The sequence below is a fragment of the Podarcis filfolensis genome (genome assembly GCF_964270895.1).
Source record: "Podarcis filfolensis genome assembly, chromosome: 4".
NCBI lineage: Eukaryota > Metazoa > Chordata > Lepidosauria > Squamata > Lacertidae > Podarcis > Podarcis filfolensis.
In genome coordinates, this window is record NC_139607.1 from 98,834,167 (window position 1) to 98,852,561 (window position 18,395).

The 18,395-nt window shown below is 43.4% G+C and overlaps 2 protein-coding genes and 1 long non-coding RNA gene across 3 annotated transcripts in view; 2 read left to right on the top strand and 1 right to left on the bottom strand.

The window, feature by feature from the left end:
- LOC310761873 (uncharacterized protein) overlaps positions 1-18,395 on the top strand; it is a gene marked incomplete at its 5' end in the record, with an annotated part of 59,062 nt that overhangs the window by 20,402 nt on the left and 20,265 nt on the right. The window contains one exon of the mRNA XM_083612072.1: positions 8,851-8,977. Within this exon, the coding sequence (XP_083468198.1) occupies positions 8,851-8,977 (127 nt within the window). The remainder of the gene's footprint in view (positions 1-8,850; positions 8,978-18,395) is intronic.
- LOC310760975 lies at positions 317-3,035 on the bottom strand. Its single transcript, XR_014547142.1, has 3 exons — positions 2,995-3,035; positions 2,027-2,630; positions 317-1,975 (listed from the first exon to the last, which is right to left on the bottom strand). It is a non-coding gene; the product is annotated as an uncharacterized lncRNA (long non-coding RNA).
- Positions 7,372-8,027, top strand: LOC310762118 (superoxide dismutase [Cu-Zn]-like). Its single transcript, XM_083612605.1, has one exon. It carries the CDS (start codon positions 7,453-7,455, stop codon positions 7,918-7,920), a length of 468 nt encoding a protein of 155 aa, XP_083468731.1. The 5' UTR covers positions 7,372-7,452; the 3' UTR covers positions 7,921-8,027.

Consider the following 18,395-nt stretch of genomic DNA (forward strand, 5'->3'; position numbering starts at 1 on the left):
GCTAGTTTAGATGTATTCAAGTCTCCAGGGCCAGATGAACTGCATCCAAGAGTATTAAAAGAACTGACAGATGTGATCTCAGAACCACTGGCAGTCATCTTTGAGAATTCCTGGAGAACAGGCGAAGTCCCGGCAGACTGGAGGAGGGCAAATGTTGTCCCTATTTTCAAAAAGGGGAAAAGAGAGGACCCAAATAATTATCGCCCAGTCAGTCTGACATCAATACCAGGGAAGATTCTGGATCATTAAACAAACAGTCTGTGAGCACCTAGAAAGGAATGCTGTGATCACCAATAGTCAGCATGGATTTCTGAAAAATAAGTGACGTCAGACTAACCTGATCTCATTTTTTGACAGAATTACAAGCCTGGTAGATGAAGGGAACGCAGTGGATGTAGCCTACCTTGATTTCAGCAAGGCATTTGACAAGGTGCCCCATGATATTCTTGTAAAGAAGCTGGTAAAATGCGGTCTTGACTATGCTACCACTCAGTGGATTTGTAACTGGCTGACTGACCGAACCCAAAGGGTGCTCATCAATGGTTCCTCTTCATCCTGGAGAAGAGTGACTAGTGGGGTGCCACAGGGTTTTGTCTTGGGCCCGGTCTTATTCAACATCTTTATCAACGACTTGGATGATGGACTCAAGGGCATCCTGATCAAATTTGCAGATGACACCAAACTGGGAGGGGTGGCTAACACCCCAGAGGACAGGATCACACTTCAAAACGACCTTGACAGATTAGAGAACTGGGCCAAAACAAACAAGATGAACTTTAACAGGGAGAAATGTAAAGTATTGCACTTGGGCAAAAAAAATGAGAGGCACAAATACAAGATGGGTGACACCTGGCTTGAGAGCAGTACATGTGAAAAGGATCTAGGAGTCTTGGTTGACCACAAACTTGACATGAGCCAACAGTGTGACGCGGCAGCTAAAAAAGCCAATGCAATTCTGGGCTGCATCAATAGGAGTATAGCATCTAGATCAAGGGAAGTAATGGTGCCACTGTATTCTGCTCTGGTCAGACCTCACCTGGAGTACTGTGTCCAGTTCTGGGCACCACAGTTCAAGAAGGACACTGACAAACTGGAACGTGTCCAGAGGAGGGCAACCAAAATGGTCAAAGGCCTGGAAACGATGCCTTATGAGGAACGGCTAAGGGAGCTGGGCATGTTTAGCCTGGAGAAGAGGAGGTTAAGGGGTGATATGATAGCCATGTTCAAATATATCAAAGGATGTCACATAGAGGAGGGAGAAAGGTTGTTTTCTGCTGCTCCAGAGAAGCGGACACGGAGCAATGGATCCAAACTACAAGAAAGAAGATTCCACCTAAACATTAGGAAGAACTTCCTGACAGTAAGAGCTGTTTGACAGTGGAATTTGCTGCCAAGGAGTGTGGTGGAGTCTCCTTCTTTGGAGGTCTTTAAGCAGAGGCTTGACAACCATATGTCAGGAGTGCTCTGATGGTGTTTCCTGCTTGGCAGGGGGTTGGACTCGATGGCCCTTGTGGTCTATTCCAACTCTATGATTCTATGATTCTTTTAAAAATGTTTTTAAAATTTTCTTTTTCCCTTTTGATTACTTTTTTGTGGGGGGTAGGATGGATGTTTGGTTGGGCTCGGGAATTTGTTTGATTTTGATTGTAATTTTTACAGTTTTTTGTTTGTATTGTTTTATTGTGGGTTCTTTCTTTTCTTTAAGGGTTTTATTTTGTTCTTAAGGGGGGGGTAAGGGCTACCGGGGAGTGGGTCCCAGCCCACAAAATAGCTGGGGCATGTTCCATGGGGGGATGCACTGGGACAACCGATCTCAGTGATCACGGGTAGGATGAGGAGTTACGCTAAGACCAGAGCATGTCGTTACAGAGGAGGCAGGTTTAGTCGTTGTTGGAGGACTATCCCTGCCTCCGGGTCTGGTCCTGACTGGACGGATACTAGAATCAGCAAGCGATACCCACATGACCTGAAGGTGCTGCTGTGCAATGCCAGGTCAATGATTCATAAGACCACTGCCATCCATGACTTGATCATGGATGAAGGACTTGACCTGGCATGTGTAACAGAGACTTAGTTGGATGAAGCAGATGGGCCTGTCCTTGCTGTTGCTTGCCCACCAGGTTTCTCTTGCGCAGCAACCCAGGCCTTGTGCATAGCTGTCAAGTGTCCCTTATTTGAAGGGACAGTCCCTTATTCCAGCGCCATGTCCCGCTGCTGTCCCTTATTGATAGATGTCCCTTAAATGTCCCTTAAATGATGTCCCTTGAATTTCAAAGGAAGCAGCTCCTCTCCCTCCCTCCCTTCCCACCAGGGAGGAGGGAGGCTCCAACTGTGTTGCTTGGCTGTGTTGCTCACCCAATAAGAAGTCTAAGAACGACTGGGGGGTGGAGCTTGCATGCCTTGTGTGTGGCTAGTTAATGCAAGCTGAGGATGTTTTTGAATGCTGAACGCCATTTTGTTGCACGTGCTGCTGCAAACTTTACAGTGCAAAGCCAGGCCGGGGAGCCATCTTAAGTTGAGGCTGCATAGGCCTTGTGGTGCATCTGATTCCGATTCGATTCAGTTGAACCTCTGGTTACAAAGTTGGTTGGACAGTGTTCTCGAAGCTACCCAGCATGAGTTTGACCAGTCTGCAGTGTTAGGATATTTCCGTTCCACCTTAAAAGGGAGCAGGATGTTTGTGTCACAGCCTGCGTGATTTCCTGTCTCACAGGATGTTTATGTTGTCTGTTCCTTTCGTTTTCTGCTGTTTGCCTGAGCAGTCGGAGCAGACGGTCATGTCTTCTTTTGTTCTGACCTACGCCGAATAAACTGTAAATATGCTGTCCTGCTGTGCAACTTTTGCTGTGTGAATTCTGCTGTTAGAGTGTGCACGAAGCCTGAGGCTTCGTGTCGCTGAATTGCTGGTACTGCGTGACTACGGGAGGTTGATGGATCGTCCGGCAAGGAGCTTGGGGGCTCAGATGGACTTTATCTCCCTGGCAGTATCCCAACATGCAGGAGGACAGGAAGACTGGAGTGCCTGGAACAGGTGAGGCCGCAGGTCCCTTATTTTCGATGCTGGTCCCTTATTTTCAAGGCTGCTGGTCCCTTATTTTCAAATCTGTAAGTTGACAGCTATGGCCTTGTGGGCAGGGAGGGGGGGTTGCAGTGCCATGGTCAGATCACTTCCTGGTGCAACTGGACTTCTCTGCGACCCTTCCCCTCTGCAGGGAGGTGGGACCGATTCAGATGGTCCACCCCCGCCACTTAATGGATCCAAATGGTTTCCAGAGAGTGGTAGGGGATGCTTTATCCCATGTTGATGGCCTTTCAGCTGATTCCCTGGTGGCCCGCTGGAATGTGGAGTTAACCAGGGCTATTGACTGTTTGGCTCTGAAGCGCCCTCTTCGATTGCATGGAGCCCGGACAGCCGTGTGGTTTTCCACGGATCTGAGGGCAATGAAACAATCGCTGAGACGGCTCGAGCGCTGGTGGCGGATAACTCATTCTTTTTTTTGTTTTTTTTAAAGATATTTATTAGGGTTTAACAAATACAGAAAAAAGAAAAACAAGCAATAAAGAAAATACAAAAAAACAAAAAAAAACATCTTAAAGACAAAAACATTTAAGAAAAGAAAAGAAAAACTCATTCTGAAGCTGACCGGACACGGGTTAGAGCTCAATGCCGAGCCTACCAAGTGGCAGTAGCAACGGCGAATAAGACTTTCTTGGCCGCCTCTATTGCATCTGCAGAAAACAGCAGCAGGAGACTTTTTCAGGTGGTTTACAATATAGCAGAACCACCTGCTACATCGGGGCCCAGTATGGGGCACATGATCTCTTGCAATGATTTTGCAAAGTTTTTTTGCAGATAAAGTCACTCAGATTCAGGAAGAGGTAGACTCCACCGTGGGAGCAGGGCCGGGGCAGGAGAATGCTAGTGTCCTGTCTAGTCAAGTTGCGTGGGATCAATTCCAATGTGTTACCTCCGAGGATGTGGACAGGCTGCTTGGATGAGTGAAACCAGCCACCTGTCTCCTTGATCCTTGCCCATCCTGGCTTATAAATGCTAGCCGGGAAGGCCTGGGAGATGGGCTTCGTGGGGTCGTGAATGCTTCTCTCTGTGAGGGAGCCTTCCGAGACCCGCTGAAAGAGGCAGTTATCAAACCGCTTATTAAAAAACCATCTTTAGATGCTGCCAATATGGCTAACTATCGCCCAGTCTCAAATCTTCCATTCTTGGGCAAGGGGATTGAGCGAGTGGTTGCTGAACAACTCCAGGCACGCCTGGAAGAAGCGGACCATTTGGATCCCTTCCAGTCAGGATTCAGGACTCATCATAGGGACTGAAACTGCCTTGGTCGCACTGGTCTCATGTTTGTCGCTTCAAGAACACTGTACAACCATCTCGTCCTCTGTCGTCCCCTTCTCCTTGTGCCCTCCATCTTTCCCAACATCAGGGTCTTTTCCAGGGAGTCTTCTCTTCTCATGAGGTGGCCAAAGTATTGGAGCCTCAGCTTCACGATCTGTCCTTCCAGTGAGCACCCAGGGCTAATTTCCTTAAGAATGGATGCGTTTGATCTTCTTGCAGTCCATGGGACTCTCAAGAGTCTCCTCCAGCACCATAATTCAAAAGCACCAATTCTTCGGCGATCAGCCTTCTTTATGGTCCAGCTCTCACTTCCATACATTACTACTGGGAAAACCATAGCTTTAACTATACGGACCTTTGATGGCAAGGTGATGTCTCTGCTTTTTAATATGCTGTCTAGGTTTGCCATCGCCTTTCTCCCAAGGAGCAGGCGTCTTTTAATTTCGTGACTGCTGTCACCATCTGCAGTGATCATGGAGCGCAAGAAAGTAAAATCTCTCACTGCCTCCAATTCTTCCCCTTCTATTTGCCAGGAGGTGATGGGACCAGTGGCCATGATCTTCGTTTTTTTGATGTTAAGCTTCAGACCATATTTTGCGCTCTCCTCTTTCACCCTCATTAAAAGGTTCTTTAATTCCTCCTCACTTTCCTCCATCAAGGTTGTGTCATCTGCATATCTGAGGTTGTTGATATTTCTTCCGGCGATCTTAATTCCAGCTTGGGATTCATCCAGCCTAGCCCTTCGCATGATAAATTCTGCATATAAGTTAAATAAGCAGGGAGACAATATACAGCCTTGCCATACTCCTTTCCCAATTTTGAACCAATCAGTTGTTCCATATCCAGTTCTAACTGTAGCTTCTTGTCCCACATAGAGATTTCTCAGGAGACAGATGAGATGATCAGGCGCTCCCATTTCTTTAAGAGCTTGCCATAGTTTGCTGTGGTCGACACAGTCAAAGGCTTTTGCATAGTCAATGAAGCAGAAGTAGATGTCTTTCTGGAACTCTCTAGCTTTCTCCATAATCCAGCGCATGTTTGCAATTTGGTCTCTGGTTCCTCTGCCCCTTCTAAATCCAGCTTGCACTTCTGGGAGTTCTCGGTCCACATACTGCTTAAGCCTGCCTTGTAGGATTTTAAGCATAACCTTGCTAGCGTGTGAAATGAGTGCAATTGTGCGGTAGTTGGAGCATTCTTTGGCACTGCCCTTCTTTGGGATTGGGATGTAGACTGATCTCCAATCCTCTGGCCACTGCTGAGTGTTCCAAATTTACTGGCATATTGAGTGTAGCACCTTAACAGCATCATTGTTTAAAATTTTAAATAGCTCATGCAAAGTATTGGAAGACACAAGATTTACCCACCCTGGAAGAGTGGCAGTTGAAGGTGATGGACTACATGGAATTGGCGGAAATGACTGGCAGAATCCGAGACCTGGGAGAAGAGTTAGTGGAAGAAGATTGGAAGAAATTTAAAGACTACCTGCCGAAATACTGTAAAATTAATGAATGTTAAATTGATGCTGGATTGAAAATAAGGGGCATTAGCAACAAAGTTAATAAGAATATGCAAAAATGGATTGATAATGGATGAAAATATATAGCCATAATATGTTAAGATATAGAGTTAAGATAAATGAAAGAGGTTAAGGATTTGCTGAATTGACTATGTAAATGGGAATACAAAAAGGGGAGGTGTGAGGAGGTCAAGGAAACAAGCAAATGAGTTGAAAGTTAACAAAAAATGGATTTGTTTTTAATTTTTTCTTACCTATTTGCGTTTTGTATTTTGTATTTTCTCTTATTATGTATTTTTGTACTTTTCTTTTTTCTCTCTTTGTCTATTTTTCTCGTTTTTGTATGTTCTCTTTTTATTCTGTAAACTTTTGTTGTTGTTTTTTTATAAAATCTTAATAAATATTTTATTAAAAAAAATAAAATTTTAAATAGCTCAGCTGGAATATCATCACTTCCACTGGCCTTGTTATTTGCAGTGCTTTCTAAGGCCCATTTGACTTCACTCTCCAGGATGTCTGGCTCAAGGTCAGCAGCCACACTACCTCAGGTGTACGAGACATCCATATCTTTCTGGTATAATTCCTCTGTGTATTCTTGCCACCTCTTCTTGATGTCTTCTGCTTCTGTTAGGTCCTTTCCACTTTTGTCTTTTGTTATGGAAATCTTTGTACGAATGTTCCTTTCATATCTCCAATTATCTTGAACAGATCTCTGGTTCTTCCCATCCTATTGTTTTCCTCTATTTCTTTGCATTGCTCGTTTAAGAAGGCCTTCTTGTCTCTCCTTGCTATTTTTTGGAAATCTGCATTCAATTTCCTGTATCTTTCACTATCTCTCTCGCATTTTGCTTGCCTTCTCTCCCCCGCTATTTGTAAGGCCTCGTTGGGCAGCCACTTTGCTTTCTTGCATTTCCTTTTCATTGGGATGGTTTTCGTTGCTGCCTCCTGTATAATGTTACGAGCCTCCATCCATAGTTCTTCAGGCACTCTGTCCACCAAATCTAAGTCCGTAAACCTGTTCCTCACTTCCACTGTATATTCATAAGGGATTTGACTTAGATTGTATCTTACCGGCCCAGTGGTTTTTCCTACTTTCTTCAGTTTAAGCTTGAATTTTGCTATAAGAAGCTGATGATCTGAGCCACAGTCAGCTCCAGGTCTTGTTTTTGCTGACTGTATAGAGCTTCTCCATCTTTGGCTGCAGAGAATATAATCAATCTGATTTCGATGCTGCCCATCTGGTGATGTCCATGTGTAGAGTCGTCTCTTGTGTTGTTGGAAAAGCGTGTTTGTGATGACCAGCTTGTTCTCTTGGCAGAACTCTATTAGCCTTTGCCCTGCTTCGTTTTGAACTCCAAGGCCAAACTTGCCAGTTGTTCCTTTTATCTCTTGACTCCCTACTTTAGCACTCCAATCCCCTATAATGAGAAGAACATCCTTCTTTGGTGTCATTTCTATAAGGTGTTGTAAGTCTTCATAGAACTGGTCAATTTTGGGCTGAGGTCGCGCAAGCGCTGCGAGTGTGAGGTGTCAGGTTCGTGCGCGCTGCTGCGGCGGAAGTGGTTCTGAGGCGAGCGGGAACATGGCGGTGCAGAAGGCTGTTTGCGTCATGGCTGGCGACTCCCCCGTCAAAGGCGTCATTTTCTTCGAGCAGAAGGGTAACGGACCTGTAACTGTTTCAGGAAGTATTAGTGGGTTAACTCCAGGAAAACATGGGTTCCACGTCCATGAATTTGGAGACAACACAAACGGATGTACCAGTGCAGGCCCTCACTTCAATCCTGAGGGGAAAATGCATGGTGGACCAGAAGATGAAGAAAGGCATGTTGGTGATCTGGGAAATGTGACTGCAGATGGTTCAGGTGTAGCAACAGTATCAATACAGGACCATATTATTTCTCTCTCGGGGCCACATTGCATTATCGGGCGTACTGTAGTGGTTCATGAAAAAGTTGATGATCTGGGTAGAGGAGGAAATGAAGAGAGCAAGAAAACTGGAAATGCTGGTGCTCGTCTAGCTTGTGGTGTGATTGGACTGGCCAAGGCTTAAGATCTTTGACAGTGGCACTGTATACCAAAACCTACATGCAGAATGTAAATGTACCTATAGAACTAGCAATTATTTGGCTTTGTTTAGGATAAAAAGCAACTGTTTAATCTTACGGCTCTGTTAATTGTGGTTTAAACCAATAAGTTGTAAATATAATTTAAAAAAAACAACTGGTCAATTTCAGTTTCTTCAGCACCAGTGGTTGGTGCATAAACTTGGATTACTGTGATGTTAAAAGGCCTGCCTTAGATTCGTATCGAGATCATTCTATCATTTTTGAGATTGCATCCCAGTACAGCTTTCACCACTCTTTTGTTGACTATGAAGGCCACGCCATTTCTTTTACGAGATTCTTGCCCACAGTAGTAGATATGATAGTCATCCGAACTGAATTCGCCCATTCCCGTCCATTTTAGTTCACTGATGCCCAGGATGTCAATATTCTTGCCATCTCATTTTTGACCACATCCAACTTACCAAGGTTCATAGTTCTTACATTCCAGGTTCCTATGCAGTATTTTTCTTTACAGCATTGGACTTTCCTTTCGCTTCCAGGCATATCCGCAACTCAGCGTCCTTTCTGCTTTGGCCCAGCTGCTTCATCAGCTCTGAATCTACTTGTACTTGTCCTCCGCTCTTCCTCAGTAGCATGTTGGACACCTTCCGACCTGAGGGGCTCATCTTCCAGCGTCATAACTTTTATATGCCTGTTGCCTTTGTCCATGGAGTTTTCTTGGCAGGGATACTGGAGTGGCTTGCCGGTTCCTGCTCCAGGTGGATCACGTTTGGTCAAAACTCTCCACTATGACCTGTCCATCTTGGGTGGCCCTGCACGGCATAGCTCATAGTTTCTCTGAGTTATTCAAGAGCATTGTGTAGCAGATCATATTTCTGCTGTCTCAGAGGAGGACATATCCCTTTTTCTTTTAGGGTCCAGTGTGCTTTGAAGATGTTGCTGTTCGTTTCACGGACGAGGAGTGGGCAATGCTGGATCCTGACCAGAGAGCTCTGCATAAGGACGTCATGGAGGAGAATTGTGGGATATTGGCCTCTCTTGGTAAGGCTCCCTGTGGGATCGTCATATCAGCCTGGAAATTCAAAAAATACCTCTATGTGACCAACCTCATCTATTTTCACAGAGCTCAACAGCGCCCTGTATAACACCTGGGAACCTAACACCCTCACAATAAAGAGTTAATTACAGTTTTTTCTTTGAACAACCTTCCTCAAATTAATCCTTTTTCTACCACAATTGGGCTGGTCTGAACTTCCCAGGCCATCTTAAATGTCAGCTTCAGAATTGTTAGGAAAAATAAGTAGCTTCAGGTTTTTGTTTTTGTTCCTGTCAGTCTTGGGTTGACCAAAGAGACGACTGTCAGCGAAGCTCAGGTGCTGCCAGCCAGAGAAGAAGCAGGCCTAGGGGGAGGAGAGTTAGCAGCAGAAGGCAGAGAGGAGGGGGAGAGGAACTGTCATCTGAGCTCTGAACAAAGGGGAGAAGAAAAAGGGAGACAGAATGACAGACAGCTGTGTGAGAGCTACAGGAGTGAGTCAGACGCTGGAATGCAGGAAGCATTCTCTGCCAAATCTCGTAGGATCTGAAAAGTGGCCTAGAGGCTCTAAAGATACTGGAAGAGAAGGTGGGGGCTTCCGTGCTGGGGAAGGGGGAGGAGCTCAGTCTGGGCAACTCCATCTTGTGGGGAGGACGAAGAGTAGAGGAGCTCCGTTCAAGTTTGTTGTTTTAGCAATAAATCTGAAATTATTAACAGCCAGAGTCGTCTCATGACCAAGCCATAGCAAGGACTGGAGATGGAGGGGATGACATGACTGGGCCAAACAAAATCCATCCCAGAGAAGAGCTAGGCTTATGGAATCTCAGGTAGTAGTAGCAGTGATGAGGATGAGGATGATACAGTGGTACCTCGGTTTACAAATTAAGCTTTTCCAGAACAGGTACCACTGTAGTAATAATAATTATTTTATTTCTACCCTGCCCATAATAATAATAATAATAATAATCTGATTCCGTATAAAAAGAACACTAACTTTAAAATGAACAACTTATACTAGTGGCCAAAATTGTGGAAACCTTTTGTGAAAAGTGTATTTCTGAGGTTTGATGGCTTATAACTCCACCTTTGTGTATAATAATGCCATAAAATTATATAGCAATGGAAAGATATTTTAATGAAGAATGTAATGCAATGACTTTTATGAAGGAGTTTTTTTTAGAACAGCAGTCATAACGAAAAATTGTGGAATCTTTGGTAACCATTGGTAACCATTAGCTTTCACTACTGCCTTACAATGCCTTCCCATGAAGTGAACCAAATTTTTAGTTCTGCAACTGTAAGAATGTGAAACCAAGATTGAATTATTGCCTCTGTTCATTGGGCATTATTGCTGGGTTGCTTCTGACTAACAAGTTTCTTTCAAGTATTTCATTTATGTATTTTGCGGCATTTACATTCCCATTAATGACGCAAATTCTGCCCACACCTTTTTCTGCCATCCAACCCCAGATCATCACACTATCTGGGTGTTTCACAGTCGGTGTAATGCAAGTCGGATGTAAATCTTCTCTGATTCTTCTTGTGTATTTCATGCTGTCACTACCAAGCAAGGAGATTTGGGTCTCATCGCTCCAAATAACACTGTCCCATTGCTCCACTGTCCAGTTAACATGGGTTTAATCTTTTCAACCTTTGCTTGAGAGATAACAATGGCTTCTTCCTTAGAATTCTAACATATTGACCATTCCTTGTACTCAACTTCACATTGCATCTCGCCATGTCATCTTGTATACACCAAGATGATTTTCTTCTGTCAGGTAGGGACAGTCTCTCTATTCTTCGATCGTCACTTGCCTTTGTGCACCTTTTCCTGCCTTTACCAGTCTGATTTTGTAGTGCCTGAGTCTCCAGTCTGATTTTGTAGTGCCTGAGTCTGAAGTGAACAGCTGGCTTCGCAAATGGTGTAAACAGGAACGGTTTGGATTCTTAGATCACGGACTGCAGTTTCTTGAAGATGGACTTCTGGCAAGCGATGGGCTGCACCTCACAACGGTAGGGAGGAATGTTTTTGCCAAAAATCTCAGAAACCTCATCAGGAGGGCTTTAAACTGACTAATGTGGGGGAGGGAGACAGTGCTCCTGAAGGTAGGAGTCTATCAATTGATGAAGATGATCATCCAAATGTCATAGACCAAATGGAGCAAAGAGCACGCAGGCCTAGTGGTGGGAGGAAAAAATCCTTAAATAAGAGACACGGGGGAATGATTAATGGACTTCAATGTTTGTACACTAATGCGCAAAGCATGGGAAATAAACAAGATGAGCTTGAGCTCTTGGTACAGCAAACTAAATATGACATAATAGGCATCACTGAAACCTGGTGGGATAAGTCCCACGATTGGAATGTAATAATGGAGGGATACAATCTATTTCAGAGAAACAGACCAGACAAGAAAGGAGGAGGAGTGGCGTTATATGTCAGGGATGTGTATACCTGTGAAGAGATCCTAGATTTAGAACCTCAAAGCCAAAGTGAGAGCATTTGGGTCAAAATTAAGGGAGAGAAGAATAACAGAGACCTCATTGTGGGAGTTTACTATAGATCCCCAAGCCAAACGGAGGACATAGATGATGCCTTCCTGGAACAGATGGCCAAGCATGCAAAAGGAAGGGAGATAGTAGTAATGGGGGACTTCAATTACCCGGATATTTGTTGGATGTCAAACTCAGCCAAGAGCGTAAGGTCAAACAGATTCCTCACTGGCCTTGCACACAACTTCATTGTCCAGAAAGTGGGAGAAGCAACAAGAGGAACAGCCATTTTAGATCTGGTCCTAACCAATGTTGATGACCTGGTTAGTGGGGTAGAAGTGGAAGGATCATTAGGCGCGAGTGATCATGCTCTTCTGAAGTTTACTATACAGCGGAAAGGAGCAGCCAAGCATACTAGGACTCAATTTCTTGACTTTAAGAAAGCCGACTTCATAAAACTTAGGGAAGTGCTGGGTGAGATCCCATGGACAGTAATACTAAAAGGAAAGGGAGTTCATGATGGCTGGGAGTTTGTTAAGAGGGAGATAGTAAAAGCACAACTTCAGGCAATACCAATGAGACGGAAACATGGAAGGTGCCTAAAGAAGCCAGGGTGGCTATCTAAAGAACTTTTAACTGAGTTAAGATTAAAAAAGGATGTGTACAAAAAATGGAAAAGGGGGGAAACCACCAAAGAGGAATTCAAACAAATAGCCAGCACATGTAGACACAAAGTCAGAAAAGCTAAAGCACAAAATGAACTCGGGCTTGCTAGAGAGGTTAAAAGCAACATAAAAGGTTTTTATGGGTATGTCCGTAGCAAAAGGAAGAACAAAGAAACAGTGGGGTCACTCAGAGGAGAAGATGGTGAAATGCAAACAGGGGACACAGAAAGGGCTGAACTCCTCAATGCCTTGTTTGCCTCAGTCTTCTCCGATAAAGAAAACAATGCCCGACCTGAAGAATTTGGAGCAAATGATTCAGCAGAGGAAACACAGCCCAGAATAACTAAGGAGATAGCACAAGAATACTTGGCTAGTTTAGATGTATTCAAGTCTCCAGGGCCAGATGAACTGCATCCAAGAGTATTAAAAGAACTGGCAGATGTGATCTCAGAACCACTGGCAGTCATCTTTGAGAATTCCTGGAGAACATGCGAAGTCCCAGCAGACTGGAGGAGGGCAAATGTTGTCCCTATTTTCAAAAAGGGGAAAAGAGAGGACCCAAATAATTATCGCCCAGTCAGTCTGACATCAATACCAGGGAAGATTCTGGAGCAAATCATTAAGCAAACAGTCTGTGAGCACCAATAGTCAGCATGGATTTCTGAAAAATAGGTCATGTCACACTAACCTGATCTCGTTTTATGACAGAATTACAAGCCTGGTAGATGAAGGGAACGCAGTGGATGTAGCCTACCTTGATTTCAGCAAGGCATTTGACAAGGTGCCCCATGATATTCTTGTAAAGAAGCTGGTAAAATGCAGTCTTGACTATGCTACCACTCAGTGGATTTGTAACTGGCTGACTGACCGAACCCAAAGGGTGCTCATCAATGGTTCCTCTTCATCCTGGAGAAGAGTGACTAGTGGGGTGCCACAGGGTTCTGTCTTGGGCCCGGTCTTATTCAACATCTTTATCAACGACTTGGATGATGGACTCAAGGGCATCCTGATCAAATTTGCAGATGACACCAAACTGGGAGGGGTGGCTAACACCCCAGAGGACAGGATCACACTTCAAAACGACCTTGACAGATTAGAGAACTGGGCCAAAACAAACAAGATGAACTTTAACAGGGAGAAATGTAAAGTATTGCACTTGGGCAAAAAAAATGAGAGGCACAAATACAAGATGGGTGACACCTGGCTTGAGAGCAGTACATGTGAAAAGGATCTAGGAGTCTTGGTTGACCACAAACTTGACATGAGCCAACAGTGTGACGCGGCAGCTAAAAAAGCCAATGCAATTCTGGGCTGCATCAATAGGAGTATAGCATCTAGATCAAGGGAAGTAATAGTGCCACTGTATTCTGCTCTGGTCAGACCTCACCTGGAGTACTGTGTCCAGTTCTGGGCACCACAGTTCAAGAAGGACACTGACAAACTGGAACGTGTCCAGAGGAGGGCAACCAAAATGGTCAAAGGCCTGGAAACGATGCCTTATGAGGAGCGGCTAAGGGAGCTGGGCATGTTTAGCCTGGAGAAGAGGAGGTTAAGGGGTGATATGATAGCCATGTTCAAATATATAAAAGGATGTCATATAGAGGAGGGAGAAAGGTTGTTTTCTGCTGCTCCAGAGAAGCGGACACGGAGCAATGGATCCAAACTACAAGAAAGAAGATTCCACCTAAACATTAGGAAGAACTTCCTGACAGTAAGAGCTGTTCGACAGTGGAATTTGCTGCCAAGGAGTGTGGTGGAGTCGCCTTCTTTGGAGGTCTTTAAGCAGAGACTTGACAACCATATGTCAGGAGTGCTCAGATGTGTTTCCTGCTTGGCAGGGGGTTGGACTCGATGGCCTTTGTGGTCTATTCCAACTCTATGATTCTATGATCCTTATACCTCTTCAAAAATATAGAAATGCTAGCTTTGGTTATGTTTTCCCCAATCTCTCTTCAAATTTTTTCATAATTGTAGCCTTGTTCACTTAATAGTACTATTTTACATCGCTTTCTGGGTGACCCATCAACTCTTTTTGCCATTTCTATAATTTTATTATGTTTTACAACCTCACTAAATGAAAGAACACAAAAAAACCCAACCAACTTGATAGCAATCACATAACACATTGACAAAAGTCAACCTAAGCAAGTTGTGCTTCCTTTTTCTGGTTATTTGACTATAACATTTGATAAAATACGGGTAATTGAACAAACTTGCATTCTTGATGGAATTATCTTGATGGATTAAATTATCTTTCCATTGATATACAATTTTATGTTATTCCTATAAAAGAAGTGGTGTTATGAGCCATCAAACCTCTGAAATACACTTTTCCCCAAAAGTCTTCCACAATTTTGACCACTACTGTATATTAAACAAACCAACTTCCAACAACTCATCAGAATCTAATAATAAATATGTTGGTTAATGACAAACAACACAGGTAATGAACACCCCCCCAACTTCCTTCAGTTCTTCTCCATTTGTTCCTGAGGCTCTAATCCCCTGTTGTCTCCATTGCAGATTGTGATGAATCGAAAATCGAGAAGAAAGGTGACCACGATAAAATCCCCAGAGAGGAGAAGCCACGTAAAAATTTGGAGTGTGGAGAAAGCTGCAGCCAGAGCTCCCATTCCACTTCCCATCAACAAAATCTCATTGGAAAGAAACTCTATCAGTGCATGGAATGTGGAAAAAGCTTCAGTCAGAGCTCCCATCTAATTTCCCATCAAAAAATTCATACAGGGGAGAAACCCTATCAGTGTGTGGAATGTGGAAAGAGCTTCAGTCACAGCCACAGTTTCACCTCCCATCAGAGAATTCATACAGGGGAGAAACCCTATCAGTGTGTGGAATGTGGAAAGAGCTTCAGGAAGAAGGACAAACTCACTTCCCATCGAAGAATTCATACAGGAGAAAAACCCTATCAGTGTGTGGAATGTGGAAAGAGCTTCAGGAAGAAAGACAAACTCACTTCCCATCAAAGAATTCATACAGGAGAAAAACCCTATCAGTGTGTGGAATGTGGAAAGACCTTCAGTCAGAGCACCAATCTCACTTCCCATCAAAGAATTCATACAGGGGAGAAACCCTATCAGTGTGTGGAATGTGGAAAGAGCTTCAGTCAGAGCTTCGAACTCACTTACCATAAGCGAATTCATACAGGAGAGAATCCCTATCAGTGTGTGGAATGTGGAAAGAGCTTCAGTCGGAGCTCCTCTCTCACTTCCCATCAAAGAATTCATACAGGGGAGAAACCCTATCAGTGTATGGAATGTGGAAAGAGCTTCAGTCGGAGCTCCTCTCTCACTTCCCATCAAAGAATTCATACAGGGGAGAAACCCTATCAATGTGTGGAATGTGGAAAGGGCTTCACATGTAGCTCCTCTCTCACTTCCCATCAAAGAATTCATACAGGGGATAAACCCTATCAGTGTGTGGAATGTGGAAAGAGCTTCACTGTTAGCTCCGCTTTCACTTCCCATCAAAGAATTCTTACAGGAGAAAAACCCTATTTGGAGTGTGGAGAAAGCTGCAGCCAGAGCTCCCATTCCACTTCCCATCAACAAAATCTCATTGGAAAGAAACTCTATCAGTGCATGAAATGTGGAAAAAGCTTCAGTCAGAGCTCCAAACTCACTACCCATCAAAGAATTCATACAGGGGAGAAACCCTATCAGTGTGTGGAATGTGGAAAGAGCTTCAGTCACAGCCACAGTCTCACCTCCCATCAGAAAATTTATACAGGGGAGAAACCCTATCAGTGTGTGGAATGTGGAAAGAGCTTCAGGAAGAAGGACAAACTCACTTCCCATCAAAGAATTCATACAGGAGAAAAACCCTATCAGTGTGTGGAATGTGGAAAGAGCTTCAGGAAGAAGGACAAACTCACTTCCCATCAAAGAATTCATACAGGAGAAAAACCCTATCAGTGTGTAGAATGTGGAAAGAACTTCAGTCAGAACTCCCATCTCACTTCCCATAAGCGAATTCATACAGGGGAGAAACCCTATCAGTGTGTGGAATGTGGAAAGAGCTTCAGTCAGAACTCCCATCTCACTTCCCATCAAAGAATTCATACAGGGGTGAAACCCTATCAGTGTGTGGAATGTGGAAAGAGGTTCAAGACACGCTAAGAACTCACTTCCCATCAAAGAATTCATACAGGGGAGAAACCCTATCAGTGTGTGGAATGTGGAAAGACCTTCAGTCAGAGCTCCAATCTCACTTCCCATCAAAGAATTCATACAGGGGAGAAACCCTATCAGTATGTGGAATGTGGAAAGAGCTTCACTCACAGTCAGAATCTCACTTCCCATCCAGAACATGCAATTAGGTAAATCTCCAGGACCAGATGGTTTGACTTCAAGATATTACAGATCTTTGAAAGAATGGTTAATACAACCATTGAAGGAAGTCTGTAATGAAATATTGGAAGGGAGACAGGCACCAGAGTCGTGGAAGGAAGCTTATATTACACTTATACCGAAAACAGAGACTGAAAAGACACAGCTTATGAACTACAGCCCTATATCGCTGCTTAATGTGGATTACAAAATCTTTGCATATATTTTGGCTAAAAGATTAAAAAAGGTGTTAGCAGAAGAAATTCATAAAGACCAAGCGGGCTTTCTCCCGGGCAGACATTTGTCTGACAATACGAGGAATATAATTAATATTCTAGAAAAACTACAAGTGAATATCAATACTAAGGCAGTCTTGATATTTGTGGATGCAGAGAAAGCCTTTGACAACATTTCTCGGAGTTTTATGAAGAAGAATCTATAGGGGATGGGGGTAGGTCAAGGTTTTGAAAATGGTATAGGTGCAATTTATTCAGAACAAAAGTCAAAATTAATTGTGAACAATGTGGTGACAGAAGAGTTTAAGATTGAGAAAGGGACACGACAAGGTTGCCCAATTTCTCCATTGCTCTTTATATCGGTCCTTGAGGTTTTGCTAAATATGATTAGAAAGGACCAAGAGGTTAAAGGTATACAAGTGGGAGCTAAACAGCACAAACTGAAAGCATTTGCTGATGATTTAGTATTGACTTTACAGGAGCCAGAACCTAGTACTAAAAGGGTATTGGAACTGATTCAAGAATTCGGATAGGTAGCAGGTTTTAAGTTGAATAAGATGAAAACGAAGGTTTTAGAGAAAAATTTAACTGTGAATGAGAGAGAGAAGTTTTAGGAGGAGACAGGACTAACATTGGTTAAGAAAGTGAAATATTTAGGGGTTAACATGACTGCCAAAAATGTAAATTTATTTAAGGATAATTATGAAAACAGAGGAAGATGGAAAGGAATTGCTGAAACAATTAATAGAAGTGGAACACAAAAAGGGAGGTGTGAGGAGGTCGTGGAAATAAGTGAATGAAAGATAAGATATGGAAAGTGTTTTAAACTGTTTTTGTTTGGTTATGTTATTTAGTGTTTTTGTATTGTATTGTATTGTTCTTTTTTTCCTCTTTTGTTGTGTTGTGTTTGAATTGTTGGAAAAGTAATAGATATCATTTTAAAAAAAACAGAATCTCACTTCCAATCAAAGAATCCATACAACGGTAAAAAAAAACCATTATACAGCTTTAGGAACCAGGCAGACGCACCTTTTTAACCAGTCTTTTGGCTGATTGACATCTAATGCCCTTTTAATATGTGGTTTTTTTGTTTCTTTTTTTTATGTTGTAACCATCCTGAGACCTGTGGGTGTAGGGAATAGGTGCCAACTCTTAAAGGCCTAGGGGTCTTTGCCCCCCCCCAATTAAATATTTAAGGATGCCACCCCCCAGCTTTGGTGTGTATTTTTCCAAACACAACCTTTTATTCTTCTGCAAATTGCCATACAATTTCTCTTTCAATTTGCCCTCTTCAAAAATAAAAATAAAAACGCACAAAGGTCATGAGGAAAACAAAATACAAGAAAATACAAACGTGGACAGGTCCTATCTTTGCAGGTAAAACGGAAAAGTTGCTTTGAAGCTGGGTTTCCCAAGCTTAGGTCCCCAGCAGCTCCCAGACTACAGTTCCCATCATCCAATCCCATTGGTTTTCCCAGCCTGGGATGATGGGAGTTGGAGTCCAAAAACAGCTGGAGACCCACGTTTGCTTTAAAGGGAACTACGGGCTCAAAATATTACTTTTTTAAAAAGTTGTTGCCATTATAGGCATTGCCATTCAAATGGTGTGCATGCGTCATGTGACTGATTGTGCAAGGTGGGCCTTACCTGGCCCCCCATCAATATTTTATTCAAGTCGGCAGCACT